We start from the raw sequence: 17,978 nt of genomic DNA, 5'->3' as shown, positions 1-17,978 counted from the left end.
AAACAGAAACCGTATGTCATACTATCCCCTTTTTTAATGCACTTGCTGATGATTGCAAACATCATCTTCTCATCAGATTTTGGGGATGAGTCGCTGGGCTCCGTGAACCACGAAGACCACGGACAGTCATCCGTATGCTCATTTGTTAGAATGTGAACAGGGACAGAATTAAGAGGTCTGGGCATGCTGTTTTGTAAGTAATTTTGGTTCAAGTCTTTTTTTCCATTAAAAAAGGGTAGATAGCAGGGGATTTATGAGGAACAAATGAGTAATTCAGTTAAAGCCATTTAAAAGTTACCCAGCATAAACATAAAGCCTTAAAAACAAACAAAAAATAAAAAACAAAACAAAACAAAACAAAAAAACACAAGTAGATTTCATGCCAGCAACTCTTATTCCAGGGATAATATTGGATCTTTTCAGACAGAAAATTAAAACTTTCTAAGAATAAAGCAATGACTCAGTGCTTCCCAGATGCTTACAGCTTTGCCACACACAGCAACTGTCGGCCATCTGATAAAGTGGACACTGTGACCTGTGGATCTGAAGGGGACATGCTTGTCTAGATCACCAGGCAAAACCCTGCAGTCCATACTCACTGTTCCAACATTATGATAAAGCGGTTTTCCAACGGATGGATACAGAGGCCTGGACCCTCAGCCTGGCCCTAGTTCTTAAGGAGACGTTTAGTCAGAGCCCACATGGTGAAAACATGCAGCTGGCTCCGTTCGGAAGAATGAAAGGGCACGATATTCGCTGGATAAATGGGTGAGCATCGGCACCATCAACAGTGTGTGAATTAGTAGAGCATGCTGACTCCATTGAGAAACGAGCCATTGGGGGTGTTAGTGTGTGAAAATGACCCAGTTAATTTATGGTGGCATATGGATGCATCTTTAGACACTCATTCTCTACTCCTGTAGCCAGTGAAGCTGAGACAGGTTTGGAGTTCACAGACAATGAGACTAACCTCTTGCACCTTCAGGGCCTGGATCCTGACCTTGCTTTCCCAAAGCTTTCAGGGTATTATATTTTCCTATGTGTGAATGACGTATGCTGTGATCTAGGTGTGTGGAACTGGTAGCTGACGCTAACACCTTAGCACCTGACAGAACACTGGAGTAAGGACTGTGGAGACGAAAGACTGCAGGGTGGTAGCAATCCCCCTCCCCACGGGGAGGCCGGCCTAGTGACACCACTGGGAAGGGGGTGTGAGGAAGGAAGGAGTACTTCCTTGATTTTTGTTTCAATGTAAATATGAATGCTAGAGAAACAATGCCAAACAGGCGACCGAGCATCAAGCCTATGAACAGAATCATAAACATTCAACAACTCAAAAAAAGAAAACACAGGAGGGCGAACATGAGGTACACACATGCCAAGTACTAGCCAACACAATGACAACAGAAGCTGACATGGGGGTGGGAGGACGGATGGAGAAGCTGATCATGCAGTTAGCACTTGTTCACCTGACTGCCCAACAGATTCAGCAGTGGAGAGAGCACTAGTGGACCTGGAATGACGTCGAGAGGCTGCAGGTAAAAGGAACGGCAACACCCACAGGGTTAACACACAAGTACCAAAGGAAATGCGGGGCTGCTACCACACGGCCGCGCTTCTCATGAAGAAATGGTGCTGGATATGAATGGACAGCAGGACTGGCCCCCACCCTGCATGGTGGTCACTGGCCTCACACAGCTCTTACACACACAGGCATGACAGAGGCACTCGTCACAGTGCTTCGTACTAAGGACGCACTGACGAACTCAGACTCCAGGTTTAGATTCACACCACGAAGCTTCCACCAGCCATGATGGAAATAAGCCACATGAAGAGCATCAGGCGCCAGCGCCATCTGAGCCCAGGGTGGACAGCGACGGATGGATCACTAACTCAGCTCACGAGATGTCACTGGTATGTGATGCATATGCCACCATGCACCAAAAACAAAAGCGAGAGGTTTGTAATGTTATCTCAACAGGAATTCATGGACCATGGGGGCTCAACACCTGCATCTGACCAGTGGAAAGGCTTGGTGTTTTCTGCAGAGCTACCCTAGTTATCAATGTACCTGTCTCACTGCTGGGCATCCACCGGCAGTGAGTGTAGAGGCCCTTGGAGACGCAGAGCGGGAGTCTGAGCACCATTTCAGAAATACAAATGGCAGGCCTGCCTGGCTTGGCCACAGCCGGCTGTGGCCCTTGGTAATATACTAACCGTCGGTTTCTCTCGGGTTCTTCATCTCTAAAGTGGTGTCAGTCACAGTACCTACCTCTTGCTGGTCATGGAGAGTGTTAAAGGGGACCACACACCACTGCCAGGACACAGCAGTGCTGGTGACAGCATCAGCACTAGAGGGAGCAGTGAATGTCAGGGAAACTTACATGTAGGATAATATTTTATGAGTATTTGTAATATGTTTATGAATTCATCAACCTGAGGAAATGGATCTTAAGTTCCTTCCTTGTAAACAGTAACTTAGAGAAGTAAATATGGAATAAGAAACTGGTCTGATGTTCAGATGTCACAGGCCCAGATAATATTCAGCTACTCATTTAGTGAAAACAATAGACGATGCCTGCTGCCTTTCACTGCTCTGGAAAAGCCAAGGTGTTATATCACAGAATGCTCACACGTTTAACAAATCACTGAGAGGTGAAATCCTTTACCTCCTCCATTGTTCGGCACACATTAAAATTCACACATTTATTGACAAAGCGTCAAAACCTCTAACCTCCAGTGTAAGTTTATTTCTAAGCTCATGCCACTTTAAAAAATATACACCCTGTGGTAGATTGATATAAAAAGAACACATTGCCTGGTCAAGCAATAAAAAATTTAGAGACTTGAAACAAGAGAAGGGAAAATCCTCTTTTTGGATTCACACAAAGCATTGAGATGATGTGTCTAAAACAAGACTTACCACTTTCCTAGGTAAGGAAGCTGCAGGGTACCGGTTCCTTGAGACCAGAGAGACCTGCACAGTTCTTAGCTATCACATTAGAGCTCTATCTTGATGCTTACATTGAAAATGGATTTAAGCAATACTTGATCTGTCTGTAGGTTTCTTAAAATGTATTTCTTTGGTTTGGACACAATACTCTACAGAATGTCTGCTCTGTAACGACTCTCTGTTGAATTCCTAAGTGAATAGCCAGCAATAGAATACACAGAGGACTCACTTCTATCAAAGCCTGACTTGATTGGCAGCAGAGTTCTAGAAGCTGTAATTTCACTTAGCATTAAGATTACTGAGAGGCTTAAACACAGTGTTACAAGCTTAAAAACGGCAGGTACAGTTGACAAACTGTCCACAGCTTCCACGCCTGGAGATTCTGAATATGCTTTCTGTCATTGGTACCTGAAGAACACAGTACAACAACCACTTACATAGCATTTACATTGTGCTTAATATTATAAATAATTCAATGATGATTGACGTGTATGGGCAGGGAGGCATGGGGAACATAGCCTGTGTTTAATCTCCAGCATTTTATAAAATAGACTTGAGCATCTACAGGCAGCCCTGCAACCAACCCCCTGTAAAGGCAGAGAGAGGTCTGCATTCACTGAGATACATTACCTTTCTCCTCTCCCTTCTCTCTCTCTCTCTCTCTCTCTCTCTCTCTCTCTCTCTCTCTCTCTCTCTGTTTCTCTCCTTCCTTTCTCCCTCCCTCCCTCCCTCCCTCCTTCTTTCTTCCTTTCTTTTTCCTAATGAAGTCTGGCCTGTAACTAGTGGGAAGTGATTGTGGAGACAAAAAAAAAAAAAAAAAAAGAAGGCACTCAGGGATATGGAGCAAGCTCGCACAGGACAGCCGCTTTCTGGGAGGCCTCTCTGAATCCATGGGTCCTAACTCCAAGACTGGAAACCAACGCTTCAGTAAAATCTCTTAGCCCTTTTCTCTGTGTCTAACCCAGAAGAGACTTCACTACAAAGCATCGACCACATGGTTGAGCAATGTGAGAGACTCATCAGAACTGCTTTTGAAGAAGGCAGGCTGGGAGTCAAAACAGCACCTGGCTATTCAATGTAGGACTGTTCCAATCAGGCTCAGAGGCTGATGATAAGGGTGCTTGTCAGTGTGAGCAGGGACTGAAAGCACTTGTGCCAGCTGATGCTTCAAATGGCCCTCTTGTTATTCCTCTGGACACAAGTTTGGGGCCCAGATTTAACCCAAGGAGGTAAAAGGCATGGTCTAAAAATTCAGCTAGAAGTATTTCCTACTGCCCTGGCTCCAACAGAAGAAAGCAGCTGATGAAGCCAGAGCTGCAGCTTCTGTCCTGGCCACAGCAACTATACACTGTACTATTTTAGGACGTCACCGAGACAGTTAAGCAGACCTGTTTACCCAAGGAGCAAAAACTGATGAGGTCCATCAGGTGCTCAGGGTTCAATCTAGATACCAGGAATTCAGCCCTCTCTGTCCATCCACAAATTGTATGTCAGACTTCAAGGCTGGGTCCACACAGTGTAAAATGTCAGCCACAAGAAAAAGGCTGACCTGCTTCTAACAGACAAAGTCATCCACAGACTGAATGGCTCACTCATCTAACAAGGCTGTTGGAAGGCCAGCGAGTAAGCCAAGGCACACAGGTGTATAGCCTGCATTCAAAAGGGAAAATCACCATGAGGAGTACCCCTGCTGCTATCACGAGGATGCTGCAATGTCCCTGCATGCAAAGGCGCCTGGCTGAGGGATAGAATGGCTGAATCTGAGAGAAGGAGCCACTGGAGGAAGAGGACCCTCTGGAAGGATGTTGGTATCTGTTCGCTACATCCTGACTTGGATCACTGACCCTGGAGAAAATCAAGGCATCAGAAGAGGTATAGGGCATGAGCAGGAGAGAGAGAGAGCTCTCACTTGATCTACTACTGTCTCTCTCAGAGCGACGTGTACAGTGCGAAAAGATCAGCTGAGTAATCACACAGCCAAAAGAAAAAATTCACAGACTGCTGAAGCGCCCGCTTCATTGGGAATGGGATCATTTCAGGTCTAAACCAACAAAATTACTTCTGCTCTCATGTTCATCAACAGTAAACCTACACCCGGAGGGCACCACATGCCACGCAGGTCAGAGGATAAAAATCCTTTGGGAACTGATAATCCATATTAAATAAATGTACTGTGGCCCTTTTAAAGGATGGCATGGCTATTAAAACTAAAATTCATTTCGCTGTTGAAATGTTGTATGATTATACTCTTGTCCTTCCTTTGAATTATATATACTGGGCTTGGGTGCGTGGCTCAGAGTCGAGCACCCTGGAAGCCCTGGAAGCTTGAGGCCATGGTTCCATCCTCTTTAGGAAAAATAAAGGTAAGCCAAAAATTTGATGACTACATTTCAATTCTGAATTCACTTCCCGTGAATTCACGTGAAGCCGTTCACTTCCGCTAAGTTTTGCCCTATGTTAGAAACTGCCACACGATTGGGCTTACTCAGTGACAAGTGGCCACACGATTGGGCTTACTCAGTGACAAGTGGCCACACGATTGGGCTTACTCAGTGACAAGTGGCCACACGATTGGGCTTACTCAGTGACAAGTGGCCACACGATTGGGCTTACTCAGTGACAAGTGGCCACAATGGCCACGGCAGCTTGAATGGTATTTGTTTCCTCTAATGTGTGAAAACTGGTAGTTGCTGAAGTTTATGCATGCAGAGGGGACCACAAGGGTGACTAAGGAAGAGGGAAGAGAGAAGAGAGGCTCACAGGGCAGCAGAGGGAAGCGGCCATTCCACCCAGCAGTGTCTGCACAAGCAGCGCCTATGGGTACTCACCGAGTGGAGTGAAGCCCCGAGCAGGGCTTGTATCGCGGCTGCTCTCACGGCTGGTATCGCGGCTGCACCCCTGACTCATGCTGGGTCGGGGGATACGGCTGCTCCGTGCTAGCGTGCAGCATGAAGGGTTTCAGAGAAGGTGAACAAATTTAATGAAGACAGAAAAACTCACAAGCATCAGTCACATTTGCTTAAATGTAATTATGACATTGTCTATGCTGGGAAGTATGGACAACCTGCCCATGATGAGGTCTCACTGACAGGAGGGTCTGGATAAACTCGAGTGTGCTCTGGCCCTTGAAAGGCTGTGGATTTAAACACTGAAGAGAAATTACACTTAGCTGTGAGAAATGAAGACTTCCCAAAGGTCAGTCTGGCATCAAATATAGTAAGAGCTAAAGCATGTCAGAAACAATGAATGTCTGTGGCTTTAGCAGACATCTCAATGAGAGCTCTGGAGTCCAAAGCTAACTTCACGGCACTTGGTTCCCCCGAAAGACCATTCAATCTGGCTGAATAATAGAAGTAAAGGCTCTAGTCTTGAAGTCTACGAACTTCCCTACTGAAAAGAAGATGGTCCTGACATGCTCGTCAAGATGGAGATGTCACACACAAGGGCAACCATCTAAGCAGCAAATTGGAGTCAGGACTGACTGCTTACTGTTTCATGATCTCTACAGCAAGAAAGTGGACATTGTCAGTATTTGGGGAAGAAGATTCCTCTACTGACCTTGGAATAGTATTTTATAGTTGTCTCTGGACAGTTTATTATTCCCATACATGAAACATGTAAGACAAAATCATACAATAGTCAAGTCTAATAATATTTTGACTATGAAACCCAGACAGACCACGATACCCGTGCTTATCAGTCTGATGAAGCAGAAATAAATTAGTGGCCAAACACTCTGCAGAAACACTGAGCATGTGGGACGTGCAGAGGAACGCCTAACGTCACAGCTGGAGGGGACATCTCATCCTCAGAGGTCTAGAGCTGCTAGACCGGGTGGGAGTGACTCTTGAGACGTTGATTCTCTGATGTAAAAACAAGCATATTGTCTATGTCACCATGAACACAGCCTAATATTTCAGAGCAAAGATTTACAGCTAAACTATAACCAGAATCATAAAACTCTCCAATAAAGAAGAAAGTGTGGGAAGTGAAGCCAGCTTAGAGTGTGCTCAACAGCTCTGTGCTGACGTGGAACCCGACCCCAAGAGCTTGTAAGTGATGTCCAGACACTGTCAATCTGTAGGAAGGGAAGGGAAGGAATATAATCTGAATGATAGACCTCAAGGGCCTCACTAGAAGTTTCTTAGTTTGGACAGAATGACAGGGAACACTGAAGTTTGCACTCACAGCACTGGGGACTGGTTAATCAGCAATTCCTGGTGACACTTTAAGTAGGCCACATGAGGACAGCAAGAGTAACAGGCGCCACGCTGACCCCACCGACACACGGGAGCTTCCTCAAGTGGACACAGCAGGGCTGCTTATCTTTAGAGACTGCTGTACCTGAGCCACAAAGTAACCCATACAGCTCCCAGCTGCACTACTAGTCCAGCTACTTGATCTCCCCGGTTCTCATCCTCCCACAGAAAGTAAGCAATGAAAAGATTATCATCTCATTGACATGGGGACAATGCACACATACACACATCAGAAATGTAGCCAAACATCATTCCTGGAAATCCTGAACTTTTCTACTGTCTTTTCCAAAGCAGGCAGCTAAAACAAACGTTCTCATGGCTTTTCACAGAAGTGCATACTCAGCTGACTGCTATGTAACTCTATCCACAACCCATGCCTTTTCAAGTTCACAGAGATGCTAAAGAAATGGAAATATATGTTCTCTCTGGCGTAGGCCCGCTTCATGAAGACAATAAAGACCACTAATAAGAACAAACAGCTGCGATATAAAATAATGCCCACACAAACTTCTTGATAGGCCTCCCCCGAGTATCTCCCCAAGAATGCACTCACCCTCCATGCTCACGGGCTCCTCTACAATGTGACACATAGAAAAAAGAATTCTGTCCACTGTTTTGTCAGAAATCTGTCCACAATTGCCCCAAATCTCATTAAAATACATTTTGTGGTTAAGAGTGGTATTTCAAATGTTAGGTAATTTAACCCATGGGAAAAAACAGACACAAAGATTAACCTACAGAAATATCTAGAATAAGCACAGAAAATTATTTTTATAGAATCAGCGGTCAAAATTCATTCATATAATCTCCATCCATCTACCCATCCACTTAACTACCTAGAGTATAAAACCAGCTTGTCTTGTTAGGAAGTGCCCAACAAACACCCTAGGTGAGTGGAGGGCATGGGGGAGGAGCAAGAGGAGCAGGCAGGACACACTTGGTCTCCCAACGGCACTCACACTAGAAAGCTCTGGACCTTTGTCTACAGGAAAAGCTGCCAGGTATTCAAGAACCACTGGTTTGGTTTGCATTTCTTGAGACTCTACCCTACATCATAGTGTTTAAAGGTAATCCTTACTTTTGTCTTAAAAACAGGATTTTCATTTTTACTTAACATGTATTTGTATATGCCTACAGTAGTGCAGTCCACATGAGTGCAATGCCTACAGGGGCCAGAAGAGGGCATCAGACCCACTTGGGCTGGAGTTGGAGGTGGGTCCAGGCAATGAAGTCCTCTGCAAGAGTTTATGCTCTTAACTGATGAGCCATCTCTCCAACCCTACTTTTGCCTTTTAGCGAATGACCCAATCAGACTGCACAGCAAGGCAAAAGTGCAACAGAATTAATGAAAACGCCTAGAAGCTAAAGGCATAAAATGCTTCTTTAGATGTTTTCATGTCCCAGCAAATCTACTTTTATAGTTAAATAATTTAGTTAACTTCAATCTTCCAAAAATCTTTTTGAACCAGGAAGTCATAAGACATTTAAAATATATACCATGCAATGTAAGTTGCAAAAGTGTTAAAAACCAGTTTTTCTAGTCTTTTTGATGAATGAATAGGAGAAGCGAACTGGCGGCAACTGCTAACAATCGCTAGTGACGCTGGATATTTGCATGGCTTCACGTCTGCAAATCTTTGAGACACCAAAGTGAGACAGTTTATGAATGTGCTTTCCTGATTGTTTGGGTAGCTTATGGGGGGATGGGGAGAGGGAAAGAGAAAGAGAGCAAGAGAGAGAGAGAGGAGAAAGAGAGTCAGTCAGTCTCTGGAGAGGGAGAGAGGTGCGGGGGCACTGTGTGCAAGAGCAAGCAGGGCTGCTTCTGGACTGTCCAGTCGTGGGCTTTCTACTCAGTGAGTTTTAAATGGCAGCTGAGTGTGGCAGATGGCACCTGAAATCCCAGCTCCTGCAGCTAGGCCACCCTGCCCTATGTGCGGACATGTGCGGAGGTCCGTCCCCAGTCATGCCCCTGGGAGCTTGTAGGCAGGCTCTCCTTTGGAATGCACACCTTGCAGCAGGAGTGGTAGGGTCACAAAGGTGCGCTACCACATCTGGCTTTTCAGTGAGCTCAAGTCACCAACCTTGTGTCACTGGACTTGTGAAGCTAGAAGCTTCACCTACAGAACCATCTCTCTGGCCTTATTTTAGTTTTTAATGTTCATTCTAAGCCTTAAACTAGGCTAGCAGTCATTAAAACTGCTTAAGGATTTTAAGGAAACATTCTATAAACATGTTACCCTTCTTCTGAATATTTGTATTTAAAACTGTTAAGCCATAAACCAAATGGTTAGACGCACAAATATATTCTAGTATAAACTCAATGATCACAAGCAATCCATTACTGAAAAATACTAGGCACCTACTACCTTATAAATGGTAAGTATAGAGGTACATTTGTTCATGTGTATTATGTGTGTATTCTCATAATGTGCAGAAATAAAACACCTTTGATCAGAACTTCATGCATGACCTTAAAATACTAGTAACTCCCTTCATGAGCATCAATAATTCTTTAGACAGAGATGGTGACACAATCCCAGCACCTGGGAGACAGAGGTAGGCAGGTCTCTGAGTTCTGTCTAGGCTAGCGTGGGCTATATAAGACCCTATCTCAAAAAAAAAAAAATATCACCTCAAATATGAGCTCTTTGGAAGGAAACCAACTCCTTTACTGATGTTTCGTGACACTGGCCTTCCAAGCTCTTGTACCATACACAACGGACCACTGGAGTAAAGACTGGAATAGCAGGTCCTGGAGTTATACTAGATTACTAAAACTGAGTTATTCCCTAACGTCAAGAGTGTTAAGAGGCTGTCTGGTGGCTAACTCACTGTCAGCTGGCTAGGACCTGCCACCAAGAACACACATCACTGGGCATGTCTGTAAGGGCGTTTCTAGACAGTGTGGAGTGAGACGGAGAGACCCATCCCATGGGCTGGGGTCCTCAGAATCATCATCCTTGTCTTTGGTTCTCACTGTGGATGCCACATGACCAGCTGCCTCCCACTCCTGCCACAAGCCTTCCCCAACAAGAAGGGCTGGACCCTAGAACTGTGACCCGAAAAGAGCTCTTCCTCCCGTAAGCTGCCAGTCAGGTGTTCTGTCATGGCAAGAAAAGCACCGGAAACAAGCAGTGCTCCTAAGAACACGTCAACGTCCCAACAGAAGAGCCTGTTTGAGACATCACAGCAGACATCAGCAGTCAGTGATGGAACAGACAGCCCAAGAGTCACGCCTAGATTTAAAATAAAATGTATTCCAAACGAAGGCCTGACCCAGATGCAGATGGGTTTCGTAGCAGGTGAGACAATTCAGACATTCATCCTGGAAATCTGATTCAAATCAAATCTTACCCACGTCTTAGCACCTGCCCCTGGCTGAGCCCTAACAGTCGCTGCCCTTAACTGCCAGCCACCCCCATAGCTGACGAGTCCTTCTTGACCAGCTGCTTCTGCATTTGCTGCTCTCCTCCTGAAAGTGTCTTTTCCTTGGACTTCAAAGCAGGACCTATTTATTCCAGGACACCTGTTGTTAGACAATCTTGAGGGTCTCGCAGACAAAGGGAAGACCCTCCTTTCTGTTGGTCCCTGAGCACCTGTTACCGCATCCCATACGGTTTTTCACCCTTCTCAAGGGATTAGAAGAGTTTGGAAATGAGGAAAATATATTCATTTATCTTCTAATTCTTGGGTCTAAAAAAGAGCCTGGTATACATTCCGGTAAAAAAAAAAAATTAAGAAAAATCAATATTGAGCCAACAAGAAAAGTTAAACCTACAATCCTCTCATTCAACAGCAATAAACTTGTACATAAGGAAGCAGATAGATATACAATAAAAGTAGGTGTGTCAGTAGATAACTTTTTGGTATTATATCTTGAAAGATTTTTACATTAACAAGGAATGTGTGAGTTAGAGTGTATCAGTCTAGAGACACCGAGAATCAGCTGTGTTACAAGGGGACTAAGCAACACTCAAGTGAATGCTTTTCAGAGTTCACCAATCTCTAGCTTCCATGTTTCCACAAAATTATGTCCAAAGTAAATATACATATTCTTTTGCTGTAAGTTTAACCAATTAGGATAGAAACCAAAATAAAAATAAGGGCCTTGAAATGCTTTTGAGAATTAATGCATGCCGTGAGGAGAATGAATTCAGAGAGAGGACAGTGAAGAGTGGCCGAGCTTCTGAACGAGAAAGAAGTCTTTCCCCAGCTCCCGTCCTCTGCAGACGATGGAGTCCCACCCCAATTGCAGGACGCATACACTCCACACATTTTGGGGTCTGGTGAAATCTCAGTGTAATCTGAATAGCATGGCACACAAAGCAAATGCCCGCTTTTGAGTACAGCTGAGGTGGCTCCTTGAGTTCAAAGACAGAGCTCTGCATTCTGTATCAAACAGTGATTAGGTCATAACCACATTACAGCCATGCTGGAATGAGGTTTCAAGTCTTGGAGAATCCTTACCTAATCCAATCCTGTTAGGACTTGTTTCTCGGCTACATCCCTGACTCCTGGGGATCTTGCTTCGTTTTTCTGAAGACAGTGTTACAGGTGGGCCTCTTGAGGAACCCCCAGCAAGTCCACCATAGCCGCTTCCCAACAGCTTCCCTGGGGAACTTGACCGGCTGCCAGCTAAAAATGCAACAAAATGATGGTGAGAGGAATCTAAACCAGGCGACAACTCAGAAACTAAAGACACAAGCTTTCACATACAGATTTGCAAGAAACATTGAGAAAGCAAAATACAAAACAGCATTTTAGTCAGTAATACTGCCTTTTAAATAGAAGACGTAGGATCACTGTCAGACACAGCTTAGAAGACCCACGAGCAACTCTCTAATGAAGAAGCTGATGAAGACAGGATCACCGGCTACAAAGCAGAGCTCTACACATGGCCAGAGACATCCGCAAGGCTCTCCCACTAACCACACTCACCCCAAGAGCTGACTGCCTAAAAATTAAGTATAATCACTGGAGAAATAGACTTTTAAGACATAAACTTAGGGAATATGGTTGAGAAAACTTAATTAATCTAACAAATGGAAGAAAGATGTGGGCTTAAAATGACTAGAAATGGTTTTTAAAAATCATAGCGTAAGATGGTACAAATAAACATCAGTGCTGTAAGGAATGTGGCTGGACACCGCTCATTTATTAAAAACAGCAAGTTTTCAGTCTACTTATTTTTTCCTCACTGGAGATTGAGCCTTGCTGTGCTAGCCAAGTGCTCTATTACTGAGTCACACCCCAAGCCTCAAGCTATACACTGCTAATAAGAATCAAATAACACACTTAAAAGCAAGCAACAAAACAAAAAGCACAAACACCTGTAACAGGATAAAAACAAACTCCAAACAACATAGCTTTGAGATACTAACCGAGAAAAAGAATATAGGGAAAGCCCTAATTATTAAAAGACCCCCCCCACACACAAGACCCTATAGAAAGCCTAATAAGTCTCAGAGAAATAGGTGGGGCCAGGAATCAAACTTTTGTGTGCAGAGTGGTTGACAGCAAACACGTTTAGGATGCGTATAACCAGGACATACAACGAAACGCCTCTGTTAGCAGCGGATCACCTGTATTCCCTGGTAAGGCTGTGGTCAACAGTCTGTGGAACTACACTCAATGGCCTAATAGTTCACAGTGTGTGATTTCACAGGCAGACTCCTTTTACATATGTGGATATCCCAAACACTTCTCTTCAGTTTAACACCCATATTTTATAAATACTAGCTGTATACTAAACCTCAAAACAAATCTCAGAAAACATGAAAAAGAGGAAACTACATGGGCCACAATGTCTGAGAAATATGCGGTAAAGGCAGAAATCAGAAATAAACAATGGAACTGCTAATCTTTATTAATAGCTAAATATCCAGATATGCTTATAAGCATTTAGTACGGGACAGAACTCTCTCATAGAAAAGATCAACATTCCAAATATTAATATACACAAAATGATTGCCACTTAACAGATCTTTCCCTAAGCAGAGAAGGCAGTAAAATTTTAAACCATGAAATCTAAAGTATCATGAGGCAGAGTAGAATTACCTTCAGGAAAAAAATTAAAGCAAACAAAACCCTTTTGAAACAATACTTACCCACAAATTACTGTTTCTTACAGAATATCATCATTCAAATAAGTCACTTGGTTGGCTACACAGGAAAATTAACACCTACTAATTACTAAATTATATACAATTTGGAAGGAAAACCATTGTAAAAGTCAGTGATGCACATATTTTGAAGAACTACCCCAAGACTTGAACATAAGATAAACTATTCAGCTATGTCAAAGGCAAAAAGAAATGCATTTCAAACTCTAGTATTTAGACATATATAAAAATGCAGAGAGATTAAGCATAAACAGAGAAATTAATATTGCACAAAGAGCACGGCTGAGGGAGAGTGCCAGTGACGACAACAGAAGGGCAAGAAGAGAGTAGCTTACCACCAGCGGGGTTAGCAGATCTGGATCCTTCGTTAGGAGAGCAGACCAAGGGACAGGCAAAAAGTGGATTAAAAGACAATAACACAATACAGAAAGTCAGCATGCGACACAGCACGAACGGTTTGTTCCCAAGCACAGTGCAAAACCGCCACTGTTCCAAGGGCGCTTTGTTTTACACAGCACACAGTTTTAGCATCTGTCCCAGGTCTGTTCATGAAACACCCATCTATAACATGTCCAGCTTAAGAGATCTCCCAGAGCACACCTCCTCAGCTTTCAGCAAGAGGGATACAAGCAGAACCTGGTCACCTGTGCCCACCTCCATCTTTAACAAGATGCCAGTGGCCGGAAGAACACTGCTATGAACTGTTTTCACCCTTAACTGGCTATGACTTTCCTTATCTTCAAATATGTAAAGTATTTCAATCGTTAAGGGTCTTAAATCTAGAATTAACAAACCAACTTCATTATCAAACCAGGACTATAAATGTTGCATGCCCACGTTTACAATATAAATATATTTACCTCATTCAAATCGTTATTAAAATGATGAATCTGTATGTTTAAGTCTGGGGTGTAGGTTCAATTATGTGCTACTATTTAGTGGCTACTGTTCCTGTGAGTACAATCTGGCCAAAGTGGACCTGAGTAGTCTCAAGGTCCAGGTCAGTATGTTCCTGAGCTTTAAGACTTAAGCATCTTCTTCTCTCCTAAATCCCCTAGAGAAGCAATTTTCAACCTCCTTCTAAAGTCAGGTGACATTTGGATTTCTAAAACCAGAGAGACACAGCACTAACGCAACTGGGGTGAGGAACCTGGTAGAGGACACAGCCAAGAGCTAACAAAAAAGAAACGTAAGATTTCCCTCAACCCCCATTCCCCACAGAAAATCATACTGCAAAATGAATTCATAACAGGCAAATTTTGACTTGAGAGATTTCAGGGAGTAAAATCTATTTTAATTTCTAATGCTATCAACGTGTGTGTGTGTGTGTGTGTGTGTGTGTGTGTGTGTGTGTGTGTGTGCATGTGTGCGCGTGTGTTATATGTTCCTGCATATGCAAGTGTGTGGAGGCCAGAAAAGGATGCTGGATGCCTTCTTCAGCCACTACCTTTTGTTTTCAGACAGGGTCTCTCACTGAGATCTGAGGCTCACCAATTAGACCAGACTGGTTGACCAACAAGCCCCAGGGATCCAGCTGTCTCCATCTCCCCAGTGCTGGGATTACAGGTGTATGACAGCACAGCCAGATGTTTATGTGAGGACTGGAAATCCAAACTCAGGTCCTCAAGCACTGGAGACAGAGTCATCCACTAGCCCATGAAATAGGAAGCCCTTGAGAAGGAGACCAAAGCATGCCTGGAATGCTCACTCTGTAAGCCTACCTAGCAATGTGGTCACACAGCGTCTCAGAGCCGCTGCAAGTCTGTCCAGCTATGGGATGTGCTACTAGGGGAAGCGAAAGTAACCAAAGCATAAAACACACTGCTTACGCTGAGACTGTGAAACCACTTTGGCGCGACTGCGGCCCCGACTATCCGAGGGTGTGGAGGCGACATTGGTGGCACTCCCAGAGCTTTGCCGTCTGGTACGGATCCGACCTGGAGGATACAGGAAAAACAGTGTTTTCATAACATCTTCAGCTAGTGTGACCTCTGTAAGAACCCACACCACGAGCACAGGGCACTGACGCGGCTGACCACGCAGGAAGCAGGGGCTTCTGTCAGCCAGGCCCCCATGAGAGTTAGACACCAGTAGGATAAGCAGAGATGAATGTGGTTTTGAATTCTCCACAAGGCTTCTCTACACTCAAGGAAGCACGAAATGCCTTTCTCCATAAGCCAGCTAGAACTGGATGTGACTGGCACCTCCCCAGCATCAGAGGAAGAATGCAGAAACAAGTCCTGAGATTTGAAGAAGGTTTAAGAAAGTGCAGCATTGAGGTGGAAAGGAGACGAGAACCAGTGACCTTCAGTAAAGTTTTAAGACATAAAAGCTGGGTACGGTGGCACACACCTGTGATTCCAGCACTTGGGAGGTGAGACAGGAGGATAAGGAGGAGTTCAGGCCACTCTTGGCTACACAGTAAATCTGAGGCCAGTCGGGGCTACATTTACTACTGGATGTTTACTAAAAGGCTGCATTATTTATTCTACTGAGAACTATGACTATCTCTGTCAAGTACACAGCAATGTATAGACAAGAAAGGGCAACCAGGGGAGAAGCACACCCAGTGCCACAAGCCTGGCATAGGTGTCTGTCCGAGGGCCAGCTGTCTAGCCCTCAAGAACCTCGGCTTTCTGTAGGCACCCAGCAAAACCAAGGTGATCAGGCAAAATGAATATGGAAAAGCAATCTATTTTAAAGTTATTACAAGCAGAATACTCAGGGCACATATATAACTTTTTAAAAAAATGAATACCTACACCCACAAAGCTGGAAGAATTAAATCCCTCTTGAAGGATTCTCACTCCCCAGCATTTGGTAATATGATCCTAAGGCCAGTTTTCAGGAATCTCAGATTTCTTTCTTTCTTTTAAGATAAATATACTTGCATGACCAAGAAAAAATATGCCAGTTTTGCATATTTAACATTAAATTATAGTGGGATTTTAAAATACACTGCTTTACTCAACAACTTATTTGTGAGTACACTCGTGTAATAGATTTTCCATATGGACCAAGGAGAGAGTTTACCTTTTCCAGATGACTAATTCTCAAATAAGTCTTCACAACTCTTTTCTTACTAATCTACAATGCCTCCCTTTCTCAAAGTTCTGCTTCAGTTTCATACTCAGGCAAAGATACTTTAATTACAAAAGGTACTTTTAGATTTTATTTTGTTAACATATAATGTGTCATTCACATATATGTATATGTACATACACAAACACACATGCGCGCACACACACACACACACACACACACACACACACACACACACACATACTGTTTCTCGAGACAGGGCCTTGTTAGATAGTCCAAGTTGACCTGGTATTTGTTATATAGTCCAGACTGACCTCAAACTCACAGCAATTCTCCTGCCTCAAACTCCTGAGTCCTGGGATTTACAGTCATATGCTACCACACATGGCTTTTAATCATGACATTATGACTTTAAGTTTAGGACTTCTGCTAGATGGATTAATTTGTATGTAGAGCTGGGGTTACAAAATAAGGCAGCTATCAATTTTTTTCTAATTACACATTTTCACCTATCTGCCTTCATTGTGTTGCCTTATTCATGTAACACAAAGCAAAATAGAAGCAATGAAGTACTATTGACTCAAAAGAGATTTTTTTTTCAAAATGCTGGATTTAGGGGTACAACTTATTGACAGACTATACAGGCAAGGTGTGGGGGTTCAGTCACCTCCCCCTGACACACATGCCCACAAAATGCCCTCGTCTTTTTCCAGTAAAGTTGCCTTTTGCTGACCAGTGATGAAGGCATATGAGTCCTGTCTGTACGGCAGATTCATGCCAGTGAATGCCCACAGGCCCCAGGGTTTTGCTAATTCCACCTGGACCCTGTATTCATGGTGTCTGAAGTGGGTGACTGCATTGCTTACTCTGGATTGGCCGGGTGTTCTCAACCACGAGGATCATTTTAGCCACTAAATTCTATGTTTTTCACTCAATAGAAAGATGCAAATTTCGTATTTCTTTTGAACAGCTAGCGTAGGTATTTCATATCCCACTACTGGCTCTAATGACCTGGAGTGCTCATCCGCGCAGCGCCTTCGGCCTGTAGTCTCCTACCTGGCTGACAGAATACATGGAAAGCCCAGAGGACAGAGCCAAGAGCGGCTCCTCCTGTGAAAATTCAAGAGTCCTCATAGGAACTGCAAACGCAAATCACCTAGTTCTACAGCAAGGGGTGTCTCCCACCCCACAACAGAGATGGGACCTTCCTTCCGCCTACTGGATGTACAGAGCTTGGTGACAATCAATCAGAAAAGACACTGAAGACAGCAAGATGATCTGAAGAGAGTCTTTCTGCCTCGACCTTCTCATGGCCATTGTCAATGCTGGTTGGCTTCGGGCCAATGTCTTGCACCTTGCGTGAATTCGAGGTCTGGTTTTCTATGTGCTTGGCCTCCCACTGCTATGCTGTAGGGCAGCCTGAAAAGGCCTCTTGTTGTTTTTGAACTTTTTACTTTTTGGGGAAGTAGCTACATAGTTTGAAGGGTCTCTGTTGTGCTGTGTTCAGATATGGGTGCCTCCTTCACAGGAAGAGGAACTGGTTTCTACTCTAATTAGTTGGCAATTATAAGTGCCTGGATGTGTTAAATATTTTGTGGTCTT

General features: G+C 43.9%; 1 protein-coding gene across 50 annotated transcripts in view; it reads right to left on the bottom strand.

Annotated features, from left to right (window-relative positions):
* Clasp1 (cytoplasmic linker associated protein 1) overlaps positions 1-17,978 on the bottom strand; it is a 228,000-nt gene that overhangs the window by 61,326 nt on the left and 148,696 nt on the right. For 17 of the 50 annotated variants that reach the window (XM_075987661.1, XM_075987678.1, XM_075987669.1 and 14 more), the window contains 5 exons: positions 15,164-15,271; positions 13,670-13,696; positions 11,680-11,847; positions 5,782-5,889; positions 1,470-1,532 (listed from right to left, as the gene is read on the bottom strand). In XM_075987661.1, the coding sequence (XP_075843776.1) occupies positions 1,470-1,532; positions 5,782-5,889; positions 11,680-11,847; positions 13,670-13,696; positions 15,164-15,271 (474 nt within the window). The remainder of the gene's footprint in view (positions 1-1,469; positions 1,533-5,781; positions 5,890-11,679; positions 11,848-13,669; positions 13,697-15,163; positions 15,272-17,978) is intronic. The other 33 variants (XM_075987668.1, XM_075987694.1, XM_075987673.1 and 30 more) reach the window with 5 other exon arrangements.

The sequence above is a fragment of the Microtus pennsylvanicus genome, chromosome 10, assembly GCF_037038515.1.
Source record: "Microtus pennsylvanicus isolate mMicPen1 chromosome 10, mMicPen1.hap1, whole genome shotgun sequence".
In the NCBI taxonomy this organism is placed as follows: Eukaryota; Metazoa; Chordata; class Mammalia; order Rodentia; family Cricetidae; genus Microtus; species Microtus pennsylvanicus.
Note: the sequence above shows the minus strand (reverse complement) of the source record. Positions and strands in the feature narration are given on the sequence as shown.